The 26,856-nt window shown below is 39.8% G+C and overlaps 2 protein-coding genes across 9 annotated transcripts in view; one reads left to right on the top strand and one right to left on the bottom strand.

Moving 5' to 3' along the window:
* Nucleotides 1-446: 446 nt before the first annotated feature.
* Nucleotides 447-16,641, bottom strand: USPL1 (ubiquitin specific peptidase like 1). Of its 2 annotated transcripts, none has more exons than XM_031615865.2 (9): nucleotides 16,515-16,641; nucleotides 12,077-12,243; nucleotides 11,400-11,528; nucleotides 9,651-10,302; nucleotides 7,357-7,443; nucleotides 6,843-6,972; nucleotides 5,489-5,614; nucleotides 4,676-4,836; nucleotides 447-3,497 (listed from the first exon to the last, which is right to left on the bottom strand). In XM_031615865.2, exons 2-9 carry the CDS (start codon nucleotides 12,170-12,172, stop codon nucleotides 1,597-1,599), a joined length of 3,282 nt encoding a protein of 1,093 aa, XP_031471725.2. In that variant the 5' UTR covers nucleotides 12,173-12,243; nucleotides 16,515-16,641; the 3' UTR covers nucleotides 447-1,596. The 2 variants fall into 2 exon arrangements, with proteins under 2 accessions (XP_031471725.2, XP_089989562.1); XM_090133436.1 differs by having other exon boundaries at nucleotides 16,414-16,568.
* A 1,886-nt stretch (nucleotides 16,642-18,527) lies between these two features.
* LOC116244186 (uncharacterized) overlaps nucleotides 18,528-26,856 on the top strand; it is a 42,146-nt gene continuing 33,817 nt past the window's right edge. For all 7 annotated transcript variants that reach the window (XR_016463078.1, XR_016463084.1, XR_016463081.1 and 4 more), the window contains exon 1: nucleotides 18,528-26,620. The gene's annotated coding sequence lies outside the window, so the exon portion shown is untranslated. The remainder of the gene's footprint in view (nucleotides 26,621-26,856) is intronic.

Below are 26,856 nucleotides of genomic sequence, written 5' to 3' on the forward strand. Positions count from 1 at the left end.
ACTGTTATGTCAAGCTCTAATTTTGGTCAACAATTTATTATTTTATTTTTATTTTTTAACAAAGTGAACAGACCAACAAACATTTCACCAGTAGAACAGTGGTACTTCACATTCAGAACCCACTGATTTTTTATTGCAATGTACCAGTTACAATATCTAAAACAAAGAGGAGCTCCACCTCTTTACAAAGACTCCAAGAATGAAACCAGTAATTGTCTGAAGTGCCAGTTCAATAAACACATATGTAATTACAACAGAAACAACTTGTCAAGGTGCATTCAGTGCCACTGACAGATTCTCAATCACTTACTGAACCTGGTTCAAGCTATCAAAGACCATTTACATCTGTAGCCATGCTTTGTAATGACAATTATGTTCAAAACACATCTATTTTAGAAGACAGAAGATTTGTGTTTTAAATTCAGGATCAAAAGGAAAAAATGTAGAGTACCTCCACAAGTGACTGAGACAAAGACTTGCTGATGAAATTCTCATTATCACAGGTACTAGAAAAACATACAGTTAATCCAATTCAGCATATAGAACCTCACCTCTCTCTCCGTGATTTTCAAAGACCCCCACCTAGCAAAATGACAGCCATACGCAGACCCAGAAGCACCACAATGTCAATGATCTTCTCTCTCTTCCTACTCAATGCTGTCTTGCCACGTTCTCCATAAGTTTTGTCCAATGGACTTTGCCTCTCCTTGCCATTTGCTTTATACAGATAGGGGTGTGCTGCCCTATGGACAACAGCAGTAAGTGCTAATTCACAGTTCCACTCTCAGAAATCTTTCTTTTATTAGTGAATTCACAGCAATGCATAAATAAAAGTTACATTTGGTATCCTTTCTTAGCACTGCAAACTCTGGCCCAGATCTTATTTAATCTACTTGAAGAAAATGATCTGGCTCTGAATAATGTTCAGCCAAATTATATTTTCAGTTGCCCAGGATGAAAACTCAGCAGGTTACCCAGGATGAAAACTCAACAGCCCTAAGTTCAAAGGGAAGTACTAACACTTTATATCAGTCCTTCTTTGGATCTAGGGAAGGGGAGCTTACAGAACAGTAATTCTCAAAAGTTCCAAACAAAGTATCACCATTGGAGTTGAGCTTTGCATACAATCTTTGTAGCAAAAGAGACAAAAATCCATTATTACAGAATGGTGGATTACTTTTCCCCTAAATACTGGACAAAGAGACCTCAGGAGTTGGGTGATCCTGAAAAACGGATCCGTGCTACCTGAAGTACTTCTCATGCCATTACAACATCTAGGATACTGAAGTCTGTTATTTTTCAAACCCAATAAAACATGGGTACATTTCCCATATTAAAAGCAGCAAAAATTAAGACTCATAGGAGCTATGTTTGAGTGCATCATTATATCTGCTAAAATAACGGTTCCTCAAAAAAACAAAATGCCTTAAAGCACTTTGTCTGCTACAATAAAATTTTTAAGAAAAACTGCAATGGAAACTGTTCAAGTACAGCCAGGGTGCAATTAAACTTGTTAGAAAATATAATTTAATAGTCGTTTGTTTCAAAATATACATAATGTTGGAAAAAAAACCCCAACCCTAATAAACCAAATATTCACCAAGTTTCGAACAGCGTCTCATCAAAATGAGGTACATCTATGTCACCTGCCATTGTGGTTGGTGCTGAAATGGAGAACAGGTCTTCAAGGATATCTTCCCTTGTGGGACTCTCAAAACCAATTTTTTTCACACTGGATTTGCTCATTATATGTTCATAATTACTGCCCTTTTCAGGACTGTAGTAACTGCGGTCCTCAGGTGTCATTGCTGCATGAGATACACTGGTCTTCTCAGCAGGCTCTGCTGGTGCAGCACTGCTGCTATTTACCATTTCCATATACATACATTCATCTTCGCTTTTTGGAACCTCTGAGGAAGCAACAGTTGAAGTAGGGGACAGTAATTCTGCCAGTATTTCATCATTACTATTATGGCTACTGCATCCCGAGTTCACACTGAATTCAGACGAATTATCTGCAGCATCAATGTGATACTGCAGTTCCCTTAAAAAGCTCTGCAGTAATTCACTATCATTATGAGATTCAGTCTGTGAAGGGGCATTTACATCCCTAGCAACAGGTTTTCCACATTTTGCCTGTTCCACTGCTAGCCTGTCCAGTGAAGCCAACTTCTTCTTTTTAGCATTAAGCTTTTTTAAAAGTTTCAGGCGAAGCTTTCTTGTTTTGTCACTATCTGACTCTTCTGCCTTCACAGAATTATAGCTAGGTGGATGGACCTGAGTTGTTTTACCAGAGCTACCCAGAGTACTGCCTGACTTATTCCAAGTTGGGCCTTCCATAGCACTATGATTTTGGGGAAGACAAGTACCTTGAGAAAATCCTTTGAACTTTGATAAATAATGAGCATTATTACTCCGAGGAAGCACTGACGTTAGGGGCTGAGATGTTTTGCGTTCACCTCTGCCTTGAAATCCACCAAAGTTACTTGCTCCTTTAACTGGCAACCATGTGTCATTTAACTTCTGCACTGAGGGAGTTTTGCAGCTTCTCTCATTCTTGGGCATCAAGGCACTTGAAGGCAGAAAAGAAGTATTCTTGCTTAACAGTTTTTTTACCCAGCTTCCTACAAATCCTCTTTTTTGGTCTTTGTCTGAAGGCTGTAAGGAGTTATTATCAGCAGAAGAACTTGTAACCTGAGAATGAACTGCAATTTTGCTCGCACCTTTCAGGTCAGGTGATTTTTCTACAATATTCTCTACTGGTGGCAATTTACAGTTTATCTGGTGTCCTGAACTTAAGCCACATTCTCCATTAAGTAAGTTACCTTTACCATCTGTGCTTTGAGCAAGTAACGAGTCAGATGGGTTGGGGTCGTGTTTTTTGGGTACAGGAGGAGTACTACTTGCTGGATTCAATTCTTGTAGAGACAAGCAAATGCTGGAATTTTCAGATAGCATGTTTTTGTCATTCATAGGTACATCAGTTCCAATGAGCTCCCCTGTATAGGGAGTGTTAAGTGAAAAAGCTGATTCTTGCTTTTCCCGTGAGCTCATTTCAACAACAAGGTTATTTTCCATCATCCTTCTGTTCAGCATTGATTTACCCTCTGAGTCAAGTGGAGTTTCTTCAAGAATCTGAGTTACAAGATCATCACGGGCAAGATTTTCTAAGCCACAATGTGCACTACTTTCACCCTCAGCGACCCGCTGCTGTTTCTCATCTGGAATTCTCACAGAATCTTCTTTGTGATCTTCTGCAAGTATATTGTCTACAGCATTATCAAAACCATGGTGCAACACTGTGGAATTTAACTGCACATTATTAATAGTAGAATCTTCAATATTTTTATTCTGATGCTGTGAATTCTGGTCTTCTTCTGGCAAACGGGGTGCTTTCTTTTCCCAGATGACAATATGAATCTCTGTCGGAGGAACTTCAAATCTTTTGTGTCTCCTGCAATACGGACCCTTTAAGTCATCACACTCAAGCCAAGTTCCTGAAAAATAAATAACAACCAGTGCAGCGACTAAGAGGCTTTTAAAATTGAAGTCTCTATCTTCTGACACTTGTCAAGCATTTTTATTAACCTGACAAGCAGCAATTAAATTTTCTTCTCCTTCATTCTTTATTATATCAGAGGAAAACTGGGAGGTTTCCACTGTAAAAAGATCACCCCAAGCAGAATTCACAGCAGTATTATTACAAGTCAGAGAAGGTCTTCTGAAAAACAAACCTAAGTTTTTTTTGTCTGAGCTAATAAGGCTGACATCTTGGCTGAAAATACCTGCACACATCTGAGCAAAGAGCACCTCTTAAATTAAGTTTCTCAGTAGAACTTTTCATTACTTAGATGGAAGGCATGGGGGTTTAAGAGAAACTGCTGCTCATTTTATGAATTTGCCTCGTCATCTGCAAATTGTTCATCAAGTATTTTACTGCTTGAAATTTTTTAAAATAGATATAGACCACATATACATGATGATCAGGATATTCTTTACTAGGTGCTTCCTTACCAGCTGCTTCCACTTTCTTTTTCTTCTTAAACTCAGGTAGTATGACTTATACAATTTTCATACTGTTAAAACAGTAAGTTTGGTAAGACTGCACTCCACTCCCTCTAGAGAAGCACAAAAATCAGAATACCATCTTTTTACCATCTGCAATTACAGAGTTCCACTCAGATGAAGCTCTGCTGCTGCCAATGCTACAACCATCATACCACTAGCAATGTTTCCATCATGCATGTGTGCCTCCCACCCCTCAGGTGCAGCTAAGTTCAGAAATGAATACAAACGCCATTAATGCTGTTTGTTCCACACGTCCCCCAATTTCCAGTCAAGAAAAGACCAACTGTTGGCTTCAAAATAACTGATGCTATTTGTCCAACAGCCATGCTTAGATTGTTTTTTTGTTTTGTTTTTTTTAATTATTAACTTTTACAAAGTTTTGAAAGGAAACTCTACCCAAGTAACTTCTGCCCATGAGGGCAGAACACTGCTGAAGAAGTCAGTTAAACCAAAACTAAACCTTCACTCCAAATAACAAAGTTCCTACAGTTTAGGATGCAGACAAAAATAATCCTTGTTACTGTCTATGGACTATCCAGTAGCCCATGAAACACTATTTGTTGTAGAACTCAAAGTACTGTTTGTACATAGACCTAATGTTTCTTACCATCAGGATTCAATGACCAGGTTATGAAGTGCTTCTTACGCATTTCATACTGAATAACAGATGTTATTTGGTAGATGTCTTCTTCAAGCTGAAATGAGTAACTCTTCAGGTTGTTATGCGGCAAGCCTTCTAGGAAATGGAACATTAATACTGAGGGTACTCTAATAAAGAGACAAAGAAACAGTTTGTTACAACAAAACAGTGACAAAAATTCCTTATGAAAAACTATGTGCAAGGCATTTCAAGAGTTCTGCCCTTACTATTCTGTTTCTACACGGGACTCTTACAATTGTACTGTACTCAAGAAAAAGACATCCCCAACTAGATGTTCCATTTTGTTAAAGACGAGGGGAGAAAAAAGAAGGAAAAACATGTACAGGATTTTGGGTGTGGGGAAAAGGTGAGAAAAGACAGAAGACAACTGCATCATAATCATAGTACAAAAAGACATTGTTCCCAAGGCAAACAAGTAAATAGGTGAAAATAGTTTTATTCACCCATACCAAAAGCTGCAGAAATGCTGAAATTGGCTATCAGTTTTGACATTTACTACTTAGTATAAAGTATGACCTAGCTCAAATGTATATGCTAGTCACTGTATTAAAAACTGTTCCTTCTATGCTTCATGTAAAAACCATCTGCAGTTTCAGCCTTTAAGAATTACCTAGTATCTAAAGAAGTACTTATCAGAATTTAAAGCTTTTCATCTGTAAACTCAAGACAACAGTTTGGTTTTGAAAGCGATGCTATGTTCAATACATGAAATCACAGAATTTTATCCATTTTATTTTCAAGTTCATACGTAAAACTTACTTTTCCAAAATCATCTGTCTTCTTTGAGATCTATCACTGCAGTTATTGCATGGAGCAACATGAACAGCATTAAGTGGATGCCAATCAGGGATTATATTTGTGAACGTTGTTAGTGTTTTCCTACATCTGGACACACACATACACGGAATAAGACAATTTGCTGATTAGAAAACAATAAATATTTGCAGCTTAGAAGGGGAAAAAGTTGCACGTTATGACAAAGCTAAATTCTACTCATATTCATGCCATTTGCATGTATTCCTCTGTGACTACACTATCCAAGACAGCACTGAATTCAGTTCTGCCACACGTTATCAGTCACCATTTGTTCTCAACAGCTCCGCAACCTTGAGCAGAGCACTATTTGTTCCTTCTCCTGTAGCATGTTATCTCTGCTTCCTTTTCAAGGAATGGTAGAGCTTCAACAAGGATCTGCATAATTCACTAGCTACTACAAAGTCTCAAGGAGAGAAGGAGGTGGTAACTATCTCACAGTGCACGTTACACAATGTCTTGTTTTAAAAAAAAAAAACAAACAACAAACCAACCAATAAAAAACCCAGTACACTCAGAACAAAGATTACAAAGAAGTTATAATGCATGAAAATACAATGTATGGGATATTAAATAATGTAGTTTCTTCCCTAGCCACAGAAAGGACTTCCTCTATATTCACTCTCACCTAGATTTTTTAACTTTTTAAAAAAACATAGTATGTAACTTGGACAAACCTTATTAAGCAGACCTACACATTTTACCTGGCTAACAGGTATAATTAATCTCTTCACCTGTGGATCAAGAAGCTTATTGTATGAAATTCAGATAGCGGAGAGAAACAGGCATTTTTCAAAGAAAATGAGCTGTCTCATAAAGGTGAGGTCCCTTTCCCTGGACTCTTAACAGCCTAACTGACCTGTGGCTACATGGATTACATCAACCCTCAAAAAATGACTTGCCTGTAATACTATTTTAAAACACATTAAAATCTCTGGTTCTTTTCAATCCAAATGAACATTACAGATATCCTTCAATAGTAAAAGCATGCTAGGCACATATTCTGAACAACAGCAACAACCTGTGTATTCTCAGCACAAGATCAGAGTGAGCATGCCCAGGCACTTGCTGTTGCCTATTATTTCTTTCTTAGTTAAGAGACAATGTGGTTTCCTAAGACACACTACACAGTAGTAAACTACTTGCAAATGCCAAACTGAAGAAGCAGTTCACATAAAACTTCACCCAGAAACTTAAGCTATACAAAACCTGGAGATGCAAAGAAAAGTCTTTTATTACGTGCAGATTCAAAGCTACAGTAGGACAGTTAAAGAGAAGGCACATTTATAAAAAATCTCACCTGTCCAGGTATTTGTAGCCACAGCACATGCATTCAAACTTCCATGAAAATGAATGCAAAAAGAGCTTCTCAGCTTGCTGATCCTGTTTCAAGAGGAGAGGGAGTGCGAACACTGGACTTTCCTCCTTACCTTCAAAGACAGGGAGAAAAAATAGCTGCTGAATTTGAAATCAGATTTCAGTACTTCAAAAGGGAAGATAAGCTCACTGCAACGATTGCAATTCAGGGCATCCCTCCAAAGCTCCCAGCAGAGGGATTGATCCGTGTTACTAGACTGTTCTCAGTGACAGTGTGAGGAATGCAGCATAGTTACAAAAACCCGCATACACTCTCAGAAACAGCAAGGGACAAAACAGCTAAAAACACAGTACATTGTGTGTATGTCACAAGCTATGACTTGCAGGGTGTCTTGCATGCATATAGACAGATGTATTTTTATGAACTGACACGCTAAAAGTCTTTCGATGTACAGTTTCCTGAAAATAAATACTGAGGTGCCACACTAATTACTTACCTAATTCACACCTAAGCTGTGGCTGAAGCTGTAAAAAAATCTGGTTTCTTATTTCATTGAGAAGCAATTCTGCTTTAGGAAGAACATCTGTAGAAAAAAAAATACACATGCTTTCATGTAGTTATGTGCAACACCTCCAACCCTTTCACACATATGTAACCCTAACATGAGCTCATTATTTGCAGGTATCCTTCACACTGATCTACAGTTGTCTAAAACTGTTAATGAAATAGTCACTGCTCAGTATTAATTCATCTGAAAATTACAGACTGGTTTATAGAACTTGAATGCTAACCCAAAATAACTTCATCTGACTTAAATTCTCACCAAGAATGTGTACCCATAGCTAGGGTTCTTTCCAACTTGGGATATTCTATGATTCTGTTCTAGACAGTAATAACACATAAGATTAATGTAGTCAAACATTACAAACCACAGAGATTCAGAGATTAAGAGTAGATTTTAAAATCTAAACATGAAGACAGAAAGCACAAAGATTTGCTTACACGTTTGTAATGACATCCATCATATAATTCATAATTAAAAAATTTAAATGCTAAGTACTAAATTACTAAGTCAGTATTTTCAACATTAAAAATCTATTTTTAAAATGGTAGATTTATCTTACTATGTATTTGCAACTTACAGTGTCTATACACATACATTAAGCACAAGAAAGAATACATCTGTTGCTACACAATTATGACCATAATTGACACCAATTAAAGGAAGGACTTAGAATGGCTGTGGGAACTACTTCTTTCTTTGAAAAATTATGTGTAAAAAAAGGTAAAGAAACATTTTCTTGCATCTCAATTGCTTCTGCTTGTTTCAAAACATAGTCATATGCAAAAAATACTGAAAAAGTAGATGGAAGAACAAAAATACTACAGCTGTTTTCCACAATAATACTCTTCATCTGCTCCCCCTTCCATTCCTGCCAAAATGAGCCAACTTATTTTGCAGCAGTTCCTGAAAATGGAATGTTTCAAACATCACCATATTCCACCAGCCGTTCTAAGGGAAACAAACTAGCACACCCACTTGAGGGCTCTTCCATACCAGAGTTCCTTTGCAAACACAGCAGTGGCACAACAGAAGGGAAAAATAACATCTTGGCTGTTGCAATTGTAGAGGGCTTCCAGGTAACATCTGAAACCCTCAAAATCAAACAGACCTTCTGGCAAATAGAGTATACAAACCACTAGAGAATTTCTTTGGATTTTTTTTGTGTGTGCCTTTGTAAAGTACTGTTTTCTCTGCCACGTGGTGGATTAAACCCTTTTTGATACACTCACTATTTTTTCCAGTAACGATACTATATCCTTTAACTTATCTAGTGCTGTTCTAGTACTATATTCTGTCATACTGAAATGTACACTTTTCCTGGAAGACCTATTGAAAAAGAAATTCATGAAGGGTACTGGCTAGCCAAAGGTCTGCAGTAATTCTCTGAAGGGTGATTGCTCAGAAGTTCAGGCTTATGACTCCATTGGGTCCATTCCAAAGGACTAGGAAAAATAAATCTTAGTTTAAGAGCCTTAAACTGAATCCACCATATGGAAAGTGATCAAAGGCCAAACTATCAGACTGCAGCGTCACATTCTTCTCTCACTCCCACTGTGCTACCTGAAAGTTTGCCCCAGCTGCTCTCCACTGTCCCTGTGCTTAGAGGCTACTACTCTCAAATCTATTAAGCTGTGTATTTGTGTACTTACTAAGTCCTTCCAGACAGTATAAACCTGGTTAGAACCTTTTGACTAATTTTGACTAAAACAGGTTACACCCACAGCAAAGCTAGCAGACCCCAGGGGAAGCATTTCTTCGATAAACAGAGCTGGAGCCAGAGAAGAACATATGTTCCCAGCCTGAATATTTTTGGTGTGATAAGGCAACTGTTCATTACACAGTGCCATACAAAACAATCCCGAAGGTTAAGATTAGAAAAATAATGCAATAATTAACCAACAGAGAGGAAAGAAACAAAGTACAGCTCAATCACATAATTCACAAGTTTTCTACTTCGGTTATGACAAAAATATATATATATCAAGAGATCCTTTGTATTTGATGTCTACTTTCAAAAGTGCACACATTTATCCCAAGAAAACAATTGCAAGGGTTAGTGGGAGTCTGTGAGATAAAGCACACAACCCTGCAAATTCATAGCAATGAGTTGTACCTGATTCGTTTGTGATCTTGAAATAGAAAAAGAGGCATTTTTTAAGTGCATTGTACTGAATTCCAAATCAGAACAGTCTGAATACGAAAAAACAGTAGCTGAATGTACTCACCTTTTACTTTACATCTTTTACAGGTATTCAGCAGAACAGTTGCTTGATTATACTTTGTCAAGAGCCTTTGAAGTAAACATTTTTCATGATCTTCTTCTACTAGAGTAAATTTTAATGCTTCTAAGTGTACCAATGCAGACAAAACACAATCTAACCAACAAAGATTATACTTGTTTCTCCACTGAAGACATAAACCTGTGTTACTTGTGGAACAGTTACCGTCTCTGAGCAAAACTTCAGATGTTGTTGAGCTGTGAGTAGAGTTCGGCAAGAGTTGTGTTCTGGAGCTGAAATTCTTAAGTGGAATTTCTTGATGACCATTGGTGTTGGAGGTTGTTTCAAAATCCACCTTCTGATTGATGGATTTCTCATTATTAGATTTTTCCTGGCCATTTTCTAACACGTCACATACACTTGGCTGAGGGATACATAAGCTTTCAGCACAGTTTTTGACAACAGGGTCTGTATCAGTACTGTGCTCAACATTTACCACATTATTAGTTCTTGCCAGTTTTGGATTTGATTCGATAGGAGAAAGGTCACTGGTATCACACAATTTCCTTTTCTTATCATTAGATGGAACATGAAGATTTTCTGAATCAGCAGAAATAATTATGCTGTTAAATGGTTTGTAACCAAGTGGGTAGATACACTACAGGAAAAAAGAAAAGTTACAATGAAAACTAGAATGTAATTTCAGGTGAACAAGAACTAAAATAACAACGAATGAGATCCTCAAATGGAATGTAGGACTTGCATAAAATGATACTTTATTGAAATGAATACATACATTCAACATACGCAAGAGAAATTGAGCATTTTTATCCAACCACTGTCTTACAGATAACTGTGAAGCGTATCTACAAGTAGTGACTTCCAGTCCCAGAAAGACACTCTAATTTTGCTAAGGAGAGTTCTCTCATTCTGTAAAATCCATTCCAGCAGGGTACATATTTGGATTACTAACTCTTGTCCGGGAGATGACTAGCATTAAAACCGGCAGGGCATCTTTCAGCTTAGCCTGATACATTAGACCATGCATTGGTAGGGTCATACACATATGCTCTTCTGCGACTGGGAATATACAGTCAAACACACTATTTCCCATTTCCAAACCAACTCCTTGATTATTTAAAACCGGGGTGAGGGATGGGGGACACAGCTTGAAGACATCTAGCCCTTATATTCTACTAATTTAAGGGCATCATTCTACATGACTTTGCTATACCCTCCCTCTCCACAAAGCAGAAGGGAGAGGCAGCAAACCACCACTCAGATATTAAGAAGCCCAGAAATCTAGTTAAAGCTAAACTTAAAATGGAAAAAATGTTGAAAGATACCATAACTATCATTCCAAACCTATCTGCATTACTTAAACAGGGGAAAATTGGAGACTCACAGCTTTATGAGTAAAACATCAATTAAATGCATTTGCCAATTTTGGCTTCATATTCTGGTTCATACAAAGATTTGTTCAGTATCACTTGTGTCCCCTTGTTATGTGAAACAAACTCTACCTTACTCCTTTTAATCTGTTCTTTTTACTCTTCAGAATAGCTAGTTGTGCCCAACCACCACACATAGAGGTTTGCTGTGTTTTTGTCTATATTACAAGCTAACACCATTCGGAATATAAAATCAAAGGCATCATATTTCAACAGTCTGCTCACTACCAATCAAATCTTGAACTTAAACATATTTAACTGTTACTGGCAAAGGTCTCTACACTAGCAAATAGAACTGTAATACCTGAGGGTTTTCACAAAGATAAATGGACTCTTGAAAATTGATGCGGTAAGTCCGTAAAACTTGAACCTGGCCCTTCTCTTTGCAGACTGGACAACAGTCAGGTGAAGTTTTTTCCACAGGAGCATGGCTCTAAAAAAAAGAAAAAAAATTGCATAAACTTACATTTGTTAATATAGTGTCCCAAGTTAAGACACATATACGCAGAGAGACAGAAAAGCAATGACTAGCTTCTAAGCATGTAACACCTAATTCAATATTAAAAAGTAAAGCAGACTAGGTTTTGTCCTTGTAAATAAGATATATAGTCATAGTGTAGAGCAAACTACACAAATTTATCTTTTGAGTTAAGCATTCAAATATTTAGTAAGGTAGCTTCGATAATACAACTATGCAACATTTCATTCTACTTATACTAAACCAAAGGACACATGCTCAGATCTTTGAAATATGAAGTAATATATATAGAAATACACAGTCATAAATACAGCACCAGTAAGAAGTTCAGACACAGATCTATTTAGAATCTTTCGCCATTGTTACAGATTTCCGTGGAAAATAATGTTGAGGTTTTTTTTCATTGTTTTTTTTTTTTTTGTAAAATAAGACCAATTAAAAATCTCTCAAAACAGAGAAAAAAATATGAACTTTGCACAGATGTAAAATAAGTTTCAACTGACTTTTCCCAAATACCCCACCATGTGGAGTGTCGATTTCCCTATACCAGTCCCTTGTCCAATCACGCGCAAACCATTTGCAGTCTTCTGGGTATCCATCCCTCTGAGCCACTGGCTAATTTATCTCACTTGTAACAATGTCATGACCACTAAGGATTTTTCAAAGACTCCTGAAAAATAAGAAGCGAATACAACAATTAAAGAAAAATTCAGTTAAATTTTTTTTGGGGGGGAGAAAAATACACCAACAATAACGCAGCCCATACTAACTTGCAGTAATGACATCAGAAGAGTGTTTTCTTGACTCAAAATACATATTTTCTAGCATGTTTAATGAACTCAAAACTTTAAATTAAGTCACATACTAGATCTAACAGCTTTAGGCCATGAATCTGTAAACTTATCCACTCTCTACATGCTCAAGATCTCACTTATTTGCCAAGTGTGCTATACTGGGTGGAGATGCCTTGCCCAAGCATCTCAACTTACTATATTCTAACTCAGACAAAATTGATTTCCTTTACAAAATGGCTACAATGAGATCTCACACAGTTATACAAAGCTGTGGAGGAATATTAATCAAAAAAGAAATAATTAAAAGCCCAAACACCACTTCAGCAGTTTTCAGAGAAGTACAATTGGTGCATAACAAACAAGAAGTTTAGCTTGTAAATGTAACTGCTTCCAACTCCAAAGGGCACCCTGCTGTTGCTGTCACTGTTTGGAAACTTCTCCCATTACTTTAACAATGTTATAGACTCACTAGCAAATACAAGCTCTTCTGCAGTATCACTGCTACAAAAATCTATTGCATATTTTACAACTGACATCACATATTCCATTTTGTATGATTTCTTGAATTCAGGGCCAATTTTTGCCTTTCTCACCTATCATACACACACACGTTTGTGGAGGAAGACTTCAGTACAAACAGAACACACATCAGCAAGCTGCTCCTTAAGCCTGCTTAAGACCATTCCCTCGCTGGCACTGATGCTAACAACCTGAATCAGCCATAGAAACAGGCTTAAAACTACAGGGACCCAATGCTGTTCCTGCTGACTTCAAAAGGAAGAATAACTACAATCAATATTTCTCTCCTTAAGATTCAGGAGGAAGATAGAGAAATTGAACAGCGAAGTCATCAAGGTTACTACCTTCCTTTGAGCCATGATTTCTTCTTCATTATTTCTACTGACCAACACTCTCTCTGACAGCACGATGCCCCTTCAGCTCCGATCCACACTACAGAACTAACTCAGATTACAATACCTTTTGAAAAAAGACAGTCTTGGATAGCTGTAAATACCAGTTTGATTCCAAATCACTGCTAATAGTGGCCAAGGAGAGACTCTACAGAACTAGACAGGATGCTATAGGTCAACACTATTAATAACAACAACAAAGTGCAGCCTGTAAAATGTAGCAACTCATTTCAAATCAATCCCCTATGACCACTTGAAGGGGTCAAAATGAGAAGACAGCGTGTCCTACTGACACTTGCAATGCATTCAGCAGCATGCAGAGATGGTATATCATAATTTACAAAATCACAGGGTACAGTAAAAGGTGAGGACAGAAGCATCAATCCACACATGACTTTAGAGAACACGGTTAGTTTTCAAGTAGGGCTTGAAGGTCTACAAACCACGGGGTGCCAGGCTCGCTCCAGGCAAACATTAATTGATTAGGCTTTAAGTACACAGGTTTAATGGACTACAAATGAAAGCCAAGCACTCCAATTCTTTTCTTACACAGCAGCAATAGCACTATCTCAGTCTCCCAATTCTCTATTACCATATATTTAGTCCAGATGGGAATTTGATTTCTTTATACAACAAATGACTTGTGTCAAACATACTAAAATAAATACTAACTGTACATTCCATACCGTCACTAATGAGAAAACATATCTAGCTTGTTCAGAGGACTTTTATTCAAATGCTTTGCCTGAAGCAGTCTCAGGTCTCTAGACTAAATGAAATACGTAGATCACATGCCTGGAACTCCAGGCAGTTTCTCACCATGTAAGTACAAATCATCTTCATACACTCAAAAAGGTGAGTAACACTAACCTAAAGGTAATTCCTTGTTAAGCATGCCTTGATTTTATAAACAGTATTTGTTTCTTTGCAAGTCACAGATTATTTTGCCATCCCTCTCAAAAAGAATGCATGCTTTTTTTTCCCCCTGGTTATTCTCTCTTTATGCTCCCTGTTACTTCTGCTCTCTTTTTTTAAAGGAGAGGTACTGCTCTGAGATGTACAATGCCTTCCCAGGTATAATCACCCAGCAGTAGTACTATGTCACCAGAGCCCATGCCATTGATTGCACTGATGAACAGAATAAAGACTAACAAAACTGTTAATTGAGCTTTTATTCTAGACACATGCAGAAAAAAAGAGAACATTGGCCTGCTGGTCCTAGGCATGAAGACCAGTACCAAGCAGCCTGTCTGTACGTCAGCATTTGTAATATTACAACAAGCTACCAGCAGCCTTTGTACAACTGTACAAAACTGGGCCACAGATCAGCAGCTGCCATGGAAAACAGCTACTTACAGACCACAGTGTCACAGACTGAAACAACCCAAGCAATGGGTAATATCTGTGTTAAGATATGAACTTGGTTTCAAGCCTACTGGGTTGTTTTAAAACTTTTACACTACTTCTTTTATCCTGGGTACTTCAGAAATTTTATGCAAACTGTGCTGCAGTGGTGCAGTTATCAGGCAATGTTATGGCTCCTTGGACAGCTAAGTTGATCTCATGGCTCAGTGTTGTCTATAGGGACATCACTACATCTCTCTTTTCTCAGCTCTTCCCCTCCATCATGTTCTCTGTCAGCTCACCCTATGACCCACGCACTGAGCGCAAAACAGCTGGAAACCCAGGAATACACAGGAGGTTTTCCTGCTGTTCTAGTGTGTCAGATTGGTCTATAAGATATGGTGAGCTGTGAAGGTGACAGGGCAGAAGGAAGAGAACATGGAAAAGGCAGGTCAGGAATTTCTACAGCAAAAGGAACCTTGAAAGTAGGAGCGATACCTGGGGAAACAGTACAACAAAACCAAAAATCAGTTACAAACTGCATGTGACAGAACAGTGATTATATCACAGAGAAAATTTCAGTGCTTAAAGGTTAAAAGGACACTTAAAATGAAGCTCCTGTAAGCCACCACCTTCTCTCCTGCATCAAGAAGGTACTGAAGAAAGAGGAGGAAAATAAACTGAGGTCCAAGGGAAAAAGTCATGCACACTGCCTGTGGCATTAGTTAGATGTGTTTGTTATTACACAAGTCAGCTTTCTTTACCTGAGATGGCAACTATAAATATTCACATCACAGCGTTAGAAAAAAACTGTAACAAAGCACAGTGCAGTAAGCACAGCACCAACAGGACACGTTGGCATCACACAGGTTGCACGTGGGGACATCACTTTCCTGCAGAAAAGCCTAATGCAGGCTGAAGGAAGATAAAAACTGATCATAGAGTAATAGAATGGCCTGGGTTGAAAAGGACCACAATGATCATCTAGTTCCAACCCCCTGCTATGTGCAGGGTCGCCAACCAGCAGACCAGGCTGCCCAGAGCCACATCCAGCCTGGCCTTGAATGCCTCCAGGGATGGGGCATCCACAGCCTCCTTCCAGTGCGTCACCACCCTCTGTGTGAAAAACTTCCTCCTAATATCTGACCTAAACCTCCCCTGTCTCAGTTTAAAGCCATTCCCCCTTGTCCTATCACTATCACCCTCATAAACAGATGTTCCCCCACCTGTTTATACACTCCTTTCAAAACATCTGACGACACCACAAAACAACTCAGCCTGCACTGTGACGGCTGCGCTGCTCTAGAAGTTTCTCCCGCAGCCAGATTTCTCCTAGTGAATGCTTTCACGGGGTGCACAAGAGGGACCGAGCGTGCCACTGACTCATCACTGAGCCCTCCTAGGGGAAGAAGGAGGCGATTCAGGTGCAAACGCGGCCTAAGGGGACACGGATGTTTGGGGCTGCCCGAGGCAGGAGCTCGGGGCGGGGCTGGGAGCGGGCACAGCCTCTCCTCAGCACCCGGGGGTGCTCGGCCGCCTCGGGGAGGCCTGGCCCGACCGCCCTGGCGTCATTCCGCATCGAGAGCGATCCACGCGCTACGGGAGGGCTGTGGGAGAGAGAATATATGCCGTTAATCATCACGTCAACGTGGGAAACCTGCGCCGGGGGAACGCGCTTCAGCGCGCGCCCACACGCACACGTGCACGCACTGCCGTCTCGCCGCGTAGGCGTCCCGCCCAGCCCCGCCATCAGCCAGCGCCACCCAAACAAAGACGCGCGCAGCTACTGACATGAAATACTCAGTCGGCATTTAGGAACGCGCGAGGCCGCCGTCCCGCCGCTAGCTCGGCGCACGGAGGCGGTACGCGGCCCGCCGCACACCGCTACTCACCGACCGCCTCCAGCGCCGCCGCCGTCCGCGCGCGCCGCGCGCCGCTTCCGGCCGCCATGCCGCTCCCGGCAGCCAACGGGCGGGCGAGCGCTGCGCGGCAGCGGCGGCGCGAGCGGCGGAGGTACTCTCCTCCCCGCTTCCCTTCTTCCCCTTCCTCCCCGCTCGCGGTGGGCGGGGCCGGCAGGGAGGGCGCCGCCGCCTCGCAGCGCTTCCCCGCGGGCGGATAGGCGGGGCCCGGCGCGGAGCGTTGGTGGAAGGGCGCCCGGGGCGGCGGTAGCGGGGTTCGGGGGCGGCGTTCGGCTGTGCCGCGTTTGCTCCCGCTGCGGCGTTCCGGGCCGCGCTCCGAGCGGCTCGCTTCCCGCTTCCCGCTTCTCTTGGGCAGCGCTGAGCTCCTGTCGGGGCGGCCTTCGGAGGGGTCGGTCTGTGGCTGCTGGGGCCGCGTCTCGCGGAGCAGCCTCGGGATGAAGCGGCGCTGGGTGGGCGCGGCTCGGCTCCGTGCTGTCCCTTGTTGGGCAGCGGGCCGTGCTGGGAGGCCGTGGCGGTTTTGTTTGCGGCTCCCACCAAACATAAGCTGTTGCTTCATGTGTGTGCTGCCCAGCATCGTCTGGTGAAAGCCCTTGGCTTGTGTGTGCGCTTCGGAAGGATTGAGGTGATTTTTTTTTTTTTTTTCCCCCCCACTTCTTAATCTGGGCTGACTTTGAAAAAGCTCCAGCGTGGGTTCTGCTTCTGTGAGCAATGAGAAATCACGGCTTGATGCTGCTGGGGCTTTAAAGGCAGCCGATGCCTCCCTTGTCCTGGGGGCTGTGGTTGTTTGTGCTTGGTGGTCGCTTTTTTGTTGTTGTTGTTGTTCGTTTGGTTTTGTTCCCCCGGTGAGCCTAATTCCTGATAAATTAACTTCTACCTCGGGTATTCTGTGTGTGCTGTGAGGTGCCACAGAGTAATTTCCCGGTGTTCACTTCTGTTCCTCCCAGACATCCAAGTCAAATCAAGGCAAGCTTGGGCCGAGGAAAGCATCCAAAGCTGAGTTTTTGTGTATAAGGAGGGAATTTCCCACATGTGTGGGGAAGAGTTTATGTGTTGGCAGAGAAAAGAAATGGAGGTTTTCAGTTCACAATTCAATAGAACTTTGTTCAGCCTGAACAAAGCAGCGCTAAAGTAATAGTTATCGTGTGATGCAAACTCCAGAATCACCAGGAATTGGTTTGGATGTTCCAGATGTGGACTGGTCACGACTGGGATCTGGTCGGACTCGCTGTTTATTCAAATATTGTTTCCATGTTGTGTCAGTCTGTCTAAATTTGGTTTAGTTTTAATGAGCTAACAATGAACGATGGGCACGTGGCTTATGTCTGGTTTTATTCATTTCCATCTTCACCTTCTTAAACTGGCTCTAGTTAACATGAGAAGAGTAGAAGTTTCAAATACAGTTTGGAGTGCTGTTTAGGGCTGGATATGCCTTGCGATTTCAAAAGAGTGGATGGAATAATTATCTGGAAGTTAACTCTGAACTTTGGGGAAATAATACTCTGTGTGTATAGATAGCAGATTGTGCTCAGGCTGAGAACATGTGCTGTTCATGTGTGTCTTCTAAAAATATTTTTGCATGCAAATTACATACCCGTTGGCTGCATGCTTCTAACCAGATTGTCACTGCAAGGCTGGTTCTTGAGAAACTGGATGCAGAGTGGGAGACACCAACTGAAAACTTCTGCTTGAAAGGTTTTGTTTTTCAGGGTTTGCTTGTACTGCTCTCTTCTTTTACCAAAACCATATGAAATTAAAATTTAAACACACAAAATGCCTTTTTGAGAATGTAAGACTGATACAGTAATTAACTGACTGCATGTATACCTCTTTTTTCCCTGTTTAATGCTTAAATACATGATTAATATTAATATTAATATAATAGGTGTGTGTGTGTGTGTGTGTGTGTGTGTGTGTATGTATGTATATATATATATATATATATATATATATATATATATATATATATATACACATCTAGGATGAGTTTACAGTCCTGATGATTGCAATTTTGAGAGTGAATTTTGAGTTGTGTATAAAAAGTCAAGATTACTGCAGTTGTAAACCTTCTTGCATTTCATGACTAACTTCAAGTCCACAAGTTAGATTCTTGCATTGCTGCTAGCATTACTGATGTTGATATGTACACACAGCATGCCCAGGCTGTTACATTCTGGTATTGTAACTGGAGAAAGGGAGATCTTTGTTATGAAGTCAGTAGCCAAAGCATGAGGCTGAGTTCATCCAGTCACCTGCTGACCTGTTTAAATCCTTTTCTCTGCGGTGGAAACCTCTTCTAAAATATTCTTAGGACTTTTTTTTCCCCCTCTGACCTTTTGAAAATAAATTCTATGTTGTTTCCCTACTACAGTGTGTGACCTAGACAAAGAGGAGAAATTTATTTGCTGCTCACAGTTAAAGGTGTTTTTTTTTTTAATTAATTTTTCCCCACCCCAGCTCTTACTTTGTCATCCTTAACAGGAGCATCTTTACACTATAGCAGAAAGAGAAACTATCAAACTATCGAAATAATCGAACACCTTAAGCACATTGTCTTAGTTTTCATTGTGCTCTTTGAGTTACTTTATCTCCTTGTGCTATGTCTTGTACGTTTCAGACTCTAACACAATATGGAGCAATAATCAAAACTTAGTAGCTTCGGGATTTCCAGAACTGGATTGCTTTCAGGAGTATATCCCTGATGCAATGTAGCTTCAATATCATGAAACCAGTGATGTTTTCCAGTTGTGATTGTTGTCCATTGGATGCTACCTGTAGTTTGGCTGTATGCCAGCATCACAGAATCATAGAATCACCAAGATTGGAAAAGACCTACAAGATCATCCAGTCCAACCATCCACCTATTACTAATAGTTGTCACCAAACCATGTCCCTCAACACAACATCTAAACATTCCCTGAATACCTCCAGGGTCGGTGACTCCACCACCTCCCTGGGCAGCCCATTCCAGTGCCTGACCACTCTTTCAGAAAAGTAGCATTTCCTAACATCCAGCCTGAATCTCCCCTGGTGCAACTTGAGGCCATCCCCTCCAGTCGTATCACTGGTTATGTGAGAAAAGAGGCCAACACCCAGCTCACTACAACCTCCCTTCAGGAAGTTTCAGAGAGCAGTAAGGTCTCCCTTCAGCCTCCCCTTTCCAGACTGAACAATCCCAGCTCCCTCAGCTTCTTCCCATCAGACTTGTGCTCCAGTCCCCTCACAGCTCCACTGCCCTTCTCTGGACACACTCCAGGGCCTCGATGCCTTTCTTGCAGTGAGGGGCCCAAACTGAATGCAGTGCACAATGGGGTTGTATTGCTACTCTTAGTGCAGGTCAGCATCGTGTAGAACAAATATTTTAACGGGAATGTAAGGAATTGACTTGAACCCAGTGTGAGGTAATATAACAGCAGTCCAAATGAAGTTGGGTTTTGGTAAGCACAAAGATCTTGGTTAACTTGTTTATACAACAGTGAGGACTTCAAAAATGGTGTGGAAGTTTGGGGTTGTATTCGTTAAATAATGTTCAAAATAATAATAAATAATAATAATAAAAAAGTTTAGACAAGCAAAGTGTTTTGAAATATACTTTTTTCAATTTAGGTAATATTTGACATCCAAACAAGATGTGTTGGTTTCTAGTCTCATACTGTTGTGTGTGTGTGTGTAACTGATGTTTCACCTAAAGGAGGTTTTATTTGGATCTCCCTTTTCCCTGAGTTCAGGTTTTGTACTGGTTTTTCTGTTCTTCTGCGCAAAAGTCTGAGATTTCTGAGGTGTAATTTCTTTTCTCTTAGTTGTGAGTGTATTTCTAAATGATTGACTCTTGTCAGAATCCCAAGACATTGTATCAGGAAGGTGATTCATGAGTTTAGAAAGCGGTTCTTTTCAGCAGTAATATCTGAAGGCAGTGTTTTACTGAAGGCAAATGGGGATGATGCTGGTTTCTATTGCTTCTCTTTTCTCTGTATTGGTAAAAGGGAAATCAACTCCAAACTATATTTGAGCAAGCACACAGGGTTGGAAGTAACATACCACTCTTTTTAAAAGTACCCAATTCTTTCATTCTGTTTTCAGAGTTAGTTTGAGAGTCTCTCGTTTTAATTTCTTGAAAATATGCAGTAATCAAATGTATTGAAAAGTTAAGCCCTTGTGACGCTTGGAAAGTTTCTGAATATCCTGCCGGCTGAACTTGGTTCAGATAGTAGCAGTATGATGAATATTACTTGTCCATTTGAGACTTTTCCCAGGAGTACTCATAGACACTTGTGCTAAAATCTGGGTAGATTTTGGCAATCATTATCTTGTGGTCGTCTCATTTAAACTTGAATATTTTTTTTGCTCTCTACGCAGGATGCTTTTTGAAATTTTTTGTAAAGATGCCGTAGTGTTACAGCTACTGACATTATGCATGAGCAAAGGATCAACTTTCCAGCAAGTGCTTTACAAATGCACAGAAAGCTTATTCTCAAGAAATTAAAAACAGTTTTCCCATCTAATCTTCCTTGAATTGCCAACAACTCTATGCTTTCCCAATTTCTTATAGAACTGCGTGAGTCTTGGAAGTCGTATTTTAAACTTGCTGGGGCTAATTCTGTGTGAGCTCACACCTGGCTGTAAGCAAAGCCTTTCCTAAGCTTGAATTGTCCCCTCGTTTTTGGATTGTAGGTTTTCCTGAGGTTTAAATTTAAAAATCAAGCATTAGGCTTAGTGTTAATGCATATTTAGAAATGGTTGATGAATCTGAATTCCTTTAGGTGGGGTTAATCAAACTGAAAACAATCTGTCCTTATGAAATGCTGGATAGAGTTCTTACATATCTGTTTTATTTTCTGGTGGTGCTTAAAGGCTGCATCACAGTTGAGTTTTGTTATGCTGGTTGCTGTAATACATGTGGTTCTTCACCCTCAAAACCCAAACATTTTAAGCCTGAAGACCGTCATCCTTCTCAAATAAATAGATAAATTCCCAAACTGGTTGTGGAGTGTTTTTTTCTTAGTAGCTCTTGGCTCCTTTGCTGCTTGCATGTGGGACAGAGACAAGGGAGAAAGAAGGAGAAAAAGAAATCTGTTATTTTCAATACTTTTTTTCCTCCCTGTGGTGCCTGAAACATCAGTAGTTCAACTTCTAGCTGTAACCAGATGTTAGTACTACCTTTTTGCTGGCATGTATTCATCACCCCTCTCATTGTCATGCATTGCAACTTGCTGGCCTAATTGCGTCTAATTTCATATCATAGAATCATTAGTGCTGGAAAGGACCCTTAAAAGTCATCTAGTCCAACTCCCCTGCAGCAAAGAGGGACACCACAGCTAGATCAGGTTGCCCTGGACCTGGTCCAGCCTGGCCTTGGAAGTGTCCAGGGATGGGGCATCCACCACAGTTGTTCCAGTGCCTCAGTACTCTTGCTCTAAAAGAATTTTCCTTGTATCTAACCTAACTGTATCTTCTTCAAGCTTGAAACCATTTCCCCTTCTTTCATCACAATAGACCCTGCTAAAGAGTCTGTCCCCTTCTTTCTTACAGCCCCCCTTTACTGAAAGGCCACTCTCAGGTCTCCCTGCTCCCAGCCTTCTCTTCCCCATTCTGAACAGCCCCAGCTCTCTCAGTCTGTCCTCACAGGGAGGTGTTCCATCCCTTGGATCATTTTTGTGGCCCTTCTGTGCTTGCTTGATACCTATTTCTTGCTGTTCAGTGACTGGGGCCCCTTGTGTGTGCAGTCAGTGCTGGAGCTTCTTTCCTGCATCAGAACTCCTAAGCCAGGTCGGTGCTCAGTCTGATTTGTGTTCTGCACAAAAGTTGCTGGATTTTACTTGATGCTACAGGTGCTTTATAGTTTTGCAGTAGCTTCCTACCTGCATTTTTTTTAAGCATCTCCCTTTCCTAGTTGTGTGGTTAATGCAGTGGTACACTGGCAGGAAACTTCTATGGCAAGGTGTGAATTTAACTTTTTTTTTTTTTTTTTTTGCAGGTATGTAAGAGTAAACTAGGTTTTCTGGAGTACCTTCTACTTTAAGAATCAGTAGATCAAGTCAGATGGTTGCAACATTACGTGCAGCAGTGGTTATGTTATTAACAGCTGATTTGAGAAGGCATATGAGTAATGCCTTGACGAGTTTAAGTTCCATTTTAGAACAATTTAAAAGATCATCAGTGGATTTCTTAAAACACTGGTGTTCAAAAATGCTTTTCAGTTAGGCACAAGAATAAGGTTATCAAAGTTGCTACAGTCTGCAGCCAGTCTTTCTCTTTTCTGCATCTTGCTGCTCTTGTGGTTGTTAACACTTAAAGAACATGCTTATGGCTTTCAGTAGCCTCTGAAATTACTCTGCAATCCTAATAAATGAACTAAAGAAAGAACTTTAGTTCTCTTTCCATTATTTACTTAATTTTAATTACGCTGTATTAATATCTGAAGTTATTTATTACATGCTAATATAAATACTTAAAATATTAGTATATGAAGGTTTTTTTCCTGTTTAATTAGCTTGGCAGAGTTCATGCATCACTGTGCAGTGTAAATAAACTGTTACTGTATTTCATGTTTCAGAACAGAGAGGCATTACTGGATTAATATAAATTTCCTTTGTAATTGTGTTGTTGGGTAACTGTGCTTTATAACATATTTCAACTTTTTACATTTAAATTGTCTCTGTGTTGTTGTTTGTTTTGTTGTTGTTCTTGTTTGTGTTTTTTTTTTACTAGTACTATTATGCCATATTAAATCATATCTTCTTGCATGAAAAAAGGTGTAAAATGGAATACAAATCCAAAATGGAGATCCTTATCAGAGTAAAAATAGAGGAAGGAAGTAAAACCATGGTACTAAAGCAGAGGTTCCCAAACTTATTGTACTGGAGTTTGGTCATTGGTATGGATGGAGGGGGGACTGCTGATGCCAGTGGAGTTAATTGTTCTATCCTATGTTCCTCAATCTGTGACACATTCCTGAAGGCAGAACTCAGCTCTGTGCTTCCTACCTCACTTACTAGTTTATCCCCCCTGCTTCACTCCATCCTGTTCTTGTAGACTACCATCTGCTTGTGTATGGCAAGCCCAGTTCCAAAATTGCTCTCAAAGCAGTGTCTGCTTACAGAATGTTGACTGTTGAAGTGTGATGATGTTCACAGGCCTAGCTAGGGAGGTATTGTGATACACCATAGCTAGAAACAAAGTGTGGCAAATAGCTGGTCTTACAAATCCTTCTTCAGATAAGTAGTGCCCTCAAAGGCCGTTGAATGCATTTCATTAAGGATTACATGTGATTAGTGGTCTGTAAGGTCAGGTGTACGACCTGTCATTAATGAGTATTCATATATTAATGCTGCTTTGAGCAGGAAGTTCAACTAGATTGCCTCTGAGGTCAGTTGCAATGATTATCACAGTTGTATTGTGCAAATAGATATTTAATTTATAAAGCGACAATTAAATAAGCTAAGCCCTATCCAGATGTTGCAATTAACTTTATTTATTCTGTTATACTGTAGTACAGAGATAAAACTTGGGTCAAATTTGTAAGATTTAAAACAGTAAAAAAAAAAAAAAAAAAAAAGCCTTTTTGTGTATTTCATTGAATTCCTTGTATGTAGTTCTATATTTTTAGCATATAATTGTTTTGGTTGTGATTCTGGAACTAGTTACAGTATAGTGCCAGCAAATGCAATGCTTTTATTTGCAGCTGAGCTGTGTCAATGGGCTCAAGTTGACTCTGGCTATTTCAGGTACTTCTGGCACTGAGGCTTTTGTACAAAGACATCAGTGCAGATCAGCAGTCTGAGAAAAAAGATTTGAGGCCCCAAAAACTTCCAAAGCAAGGACACTGCACGAGAGAAGGAATTCTTATGTTCAAAAACTATTGAACAAACAACGCTCAGTGACGTTGTACTGTGTACATTCTGAGTGTACATAGATGTTGCCACAGCTGGTTGACTTGAATAAATAATGTGCTGAATGAGTTTCAAGATGGATGCTTTTTCATTATTTAAGAAATTGTGTTTTGACTGACAGCAGTGTGATTCTTCTCATTAAGATGTATGCCGAACTCATACAGATTCCCTTCCTGCGTTTGGATAAAATGTATACCTACTGATACTTCTTTCACTTTCCCCATTTAGTATTGCAAATTAATTATTTTAATCATAGGATCAAGGCTGGAAAAGATCACTAAGATCATCCAGTCCAGCTCTTGACCCATCGCTGTTGACCGTATCCACCAAACCTTATCCCTGAGTGCCACATCTACCCTTTATCAAAAAAGTTGGTGATAAGTGAGGAAGTCTCAAAATGACTCACTGCAAAAAGCCAAATCACTTTCTCATTCATGTGACTGGAAATATTTTTGTACAATATTTGACCCTTCCAAATATATTAAATATCCACATGTGATTGTTGTTCTGTCTTACTGCAGTGTATTTCAGGGAAGTACTTGGTAGCTTCTATGTTTTTATTAAAAAAGAGTCTAAGATATCAGCTGATGTAAGTAGAGTATTAAGGACTAGATAGATCTCCTATAGGTCTATAGTTCCTATAGAAAGCAATTAAAAGAAATAAAAGGTTCTATGAAGGAGCTGAGTGAATTCTTTACGTTACTCTTTGCCACAAAGAATGTTGTGAACGTTCCATTCTTTTCAGACAATGTAGATGGGACATTATCTGATCATTGAATTAGAGAATGAAAAAATTGAATGCTCAAATTCTCAAGACCCCTCGGTCACAAGGACTACATGCAGTTCCTCCTGTGGTTCTAGAGAATGAAGTGGCTGAGCTGCTAAGAATGCCTCTGCTTAGGAAGTGATGCTGTGCCAGAAGACTGGGAGCTGTCAGTTGGTGTATGTGCTGCACTTCTAAACTGACGTATCTGGAATTTGCAGACCAAGGATTCATATTTTAATGCCAAGCTAACTGATGTAAATACTGAGGTACTTGAATACAGTCAAGCACAGATCTAATAGAGCCTAGTTTCCTACATAGCTATATGCCTTAGAGGTACCAGCTGCTGCTGGGATGTTTATAAGCTGTTTCTATTATGTCTGTACTAGTGTTTTAATAATGTGGCTACGTGCTGCAGCCTTCAGTCGGTTTGTGCAGTTTGTGGCTCTGTCGTTTCTATTCACCTGTCCAGCGCTTGGAATTCTGACATCTCTGAACACATGCAAAACTGTAAGTGCTTTTTGCTGCTCTTTCACAAAACTGAAATTAGGTAGTGGAGTTAAAAGTTATGAAGGGCCAAGCAGAACCTAGGTAGGCACATTATACAACATTTGTCTCATCTGTCTTCACCTGTCTGAACGGATAAGCAGCAAGGTCATCTGTTCAGTACTTCTAACCAAAATAGGGGTTCATCAAGTTATGCCTTAAGACTCTACAGCAGAAGTGTTTACTTTTGTCTTTAAATAAGCATCCAAAGTAAAATTCTATATACATTTGGTAAAGTTAGAGAAAGTTGTGAGGAACTGGAGGGCAGTCTTCTAAAGAAAGATGCATTAGCATAATAATGGTAAATGTCATTCAGTACTTGCAATTACAAAATAACTCTTAGTGGAAGGAATAACTGAACTACTTAAAGAGATTTCTAAATTACAAGTAAATGTTACAAAAATACATTTCAGCTCCCAGGTGAAAATATCCTTAGAAGCGTCTGCTGTGAAAGAAGCAGCTTAAAAATTTATTTTAGTGATGCTCCATAATAGCTTTTAATGAAAGCTCCTTACTTATTCATCTCTGCTGAAATGAACTGTCCATCTGGTTTCATTGCAAAAGCCATTGATGCTTGCTTTACCAATCGGTATGTTTACATATCCTCTGGGTGCTTTTAAATGCTGTTGATAAATAACAAGTTCTTGACAAATAAAGTCTTTGCAGCTTACATAATTAAAATAATACTGCTGTATTTCTTGCTTTTGGTTTTATTTTCTTCGGGTTAAATCTAAATGCTCAATAATGGCAATACATTCATTCTGCCATTTGGAGGAGCCTGCGCCACAGAATAATGATCTGAAGAGAGCTAATGTATTTGCAAGGAAGAGTCCTCATTTGTGCAATAGTGTTGATGCAGCTAAGAGGTGCCTTGCCAAGTTCAGGTAAGTGTTTTCTTCTTGCTATTTTAAAATGTAGGTATGCTGCCATTTCATTTAAATTAGCATACGTGCATTGCCATGTCAGAGCCTGTCAGCCTTCGTGTTGGTCATTTGGCACATGAGGTATCCTGAAATGAAAAAGCATGAGCTGTAGCATGCATGCCTACGAGATGTGTAGAGGGAAGTTTTTGTCTTGAAAATTAGTCTGGGATAATTCCTGATCTCTGGAGTAGTTTGTG

Source organism: Phasianus colchicus, chromosome 1, assembly GCF_987193195.1.
Source record: "Phasianus colchicus chromosome 1, bPhaCol1.hap1.1, whole genome shotgun sequence".
Classification (NCBI taxonomy): Eukaryota; Metazoa; Chordata; class Aves; order Galliformes; family Phasianidae; genus Phasianus; species Phasianus colchicus.

Excerpts from the sequence above, each read along its gene's own strand:
- USPL1 (XM_031615865.2), bottom strand. The coding sequence starts at position 12,172 with ATGGATACCCAGAAGACTGCAAATGGTTTGCGCGTGATTGGACAAGGG. Across the intron at positions 6,973-7,356 it reads ACAGCTTAGGTGTGAATTAG|GTAAGGAGGAAAGTCCAGTG; the intron begins GTAAGTAATTAG and ends CTGTCTTTGAAG. Across the intron at positions 5,615-6,842 it reads GGCTACAAATACCTGGACAG|ATGTAGGAAAACACTAACAA; the intron begins GTGAGATTTTTT and ends GTGTGTGTCCAG.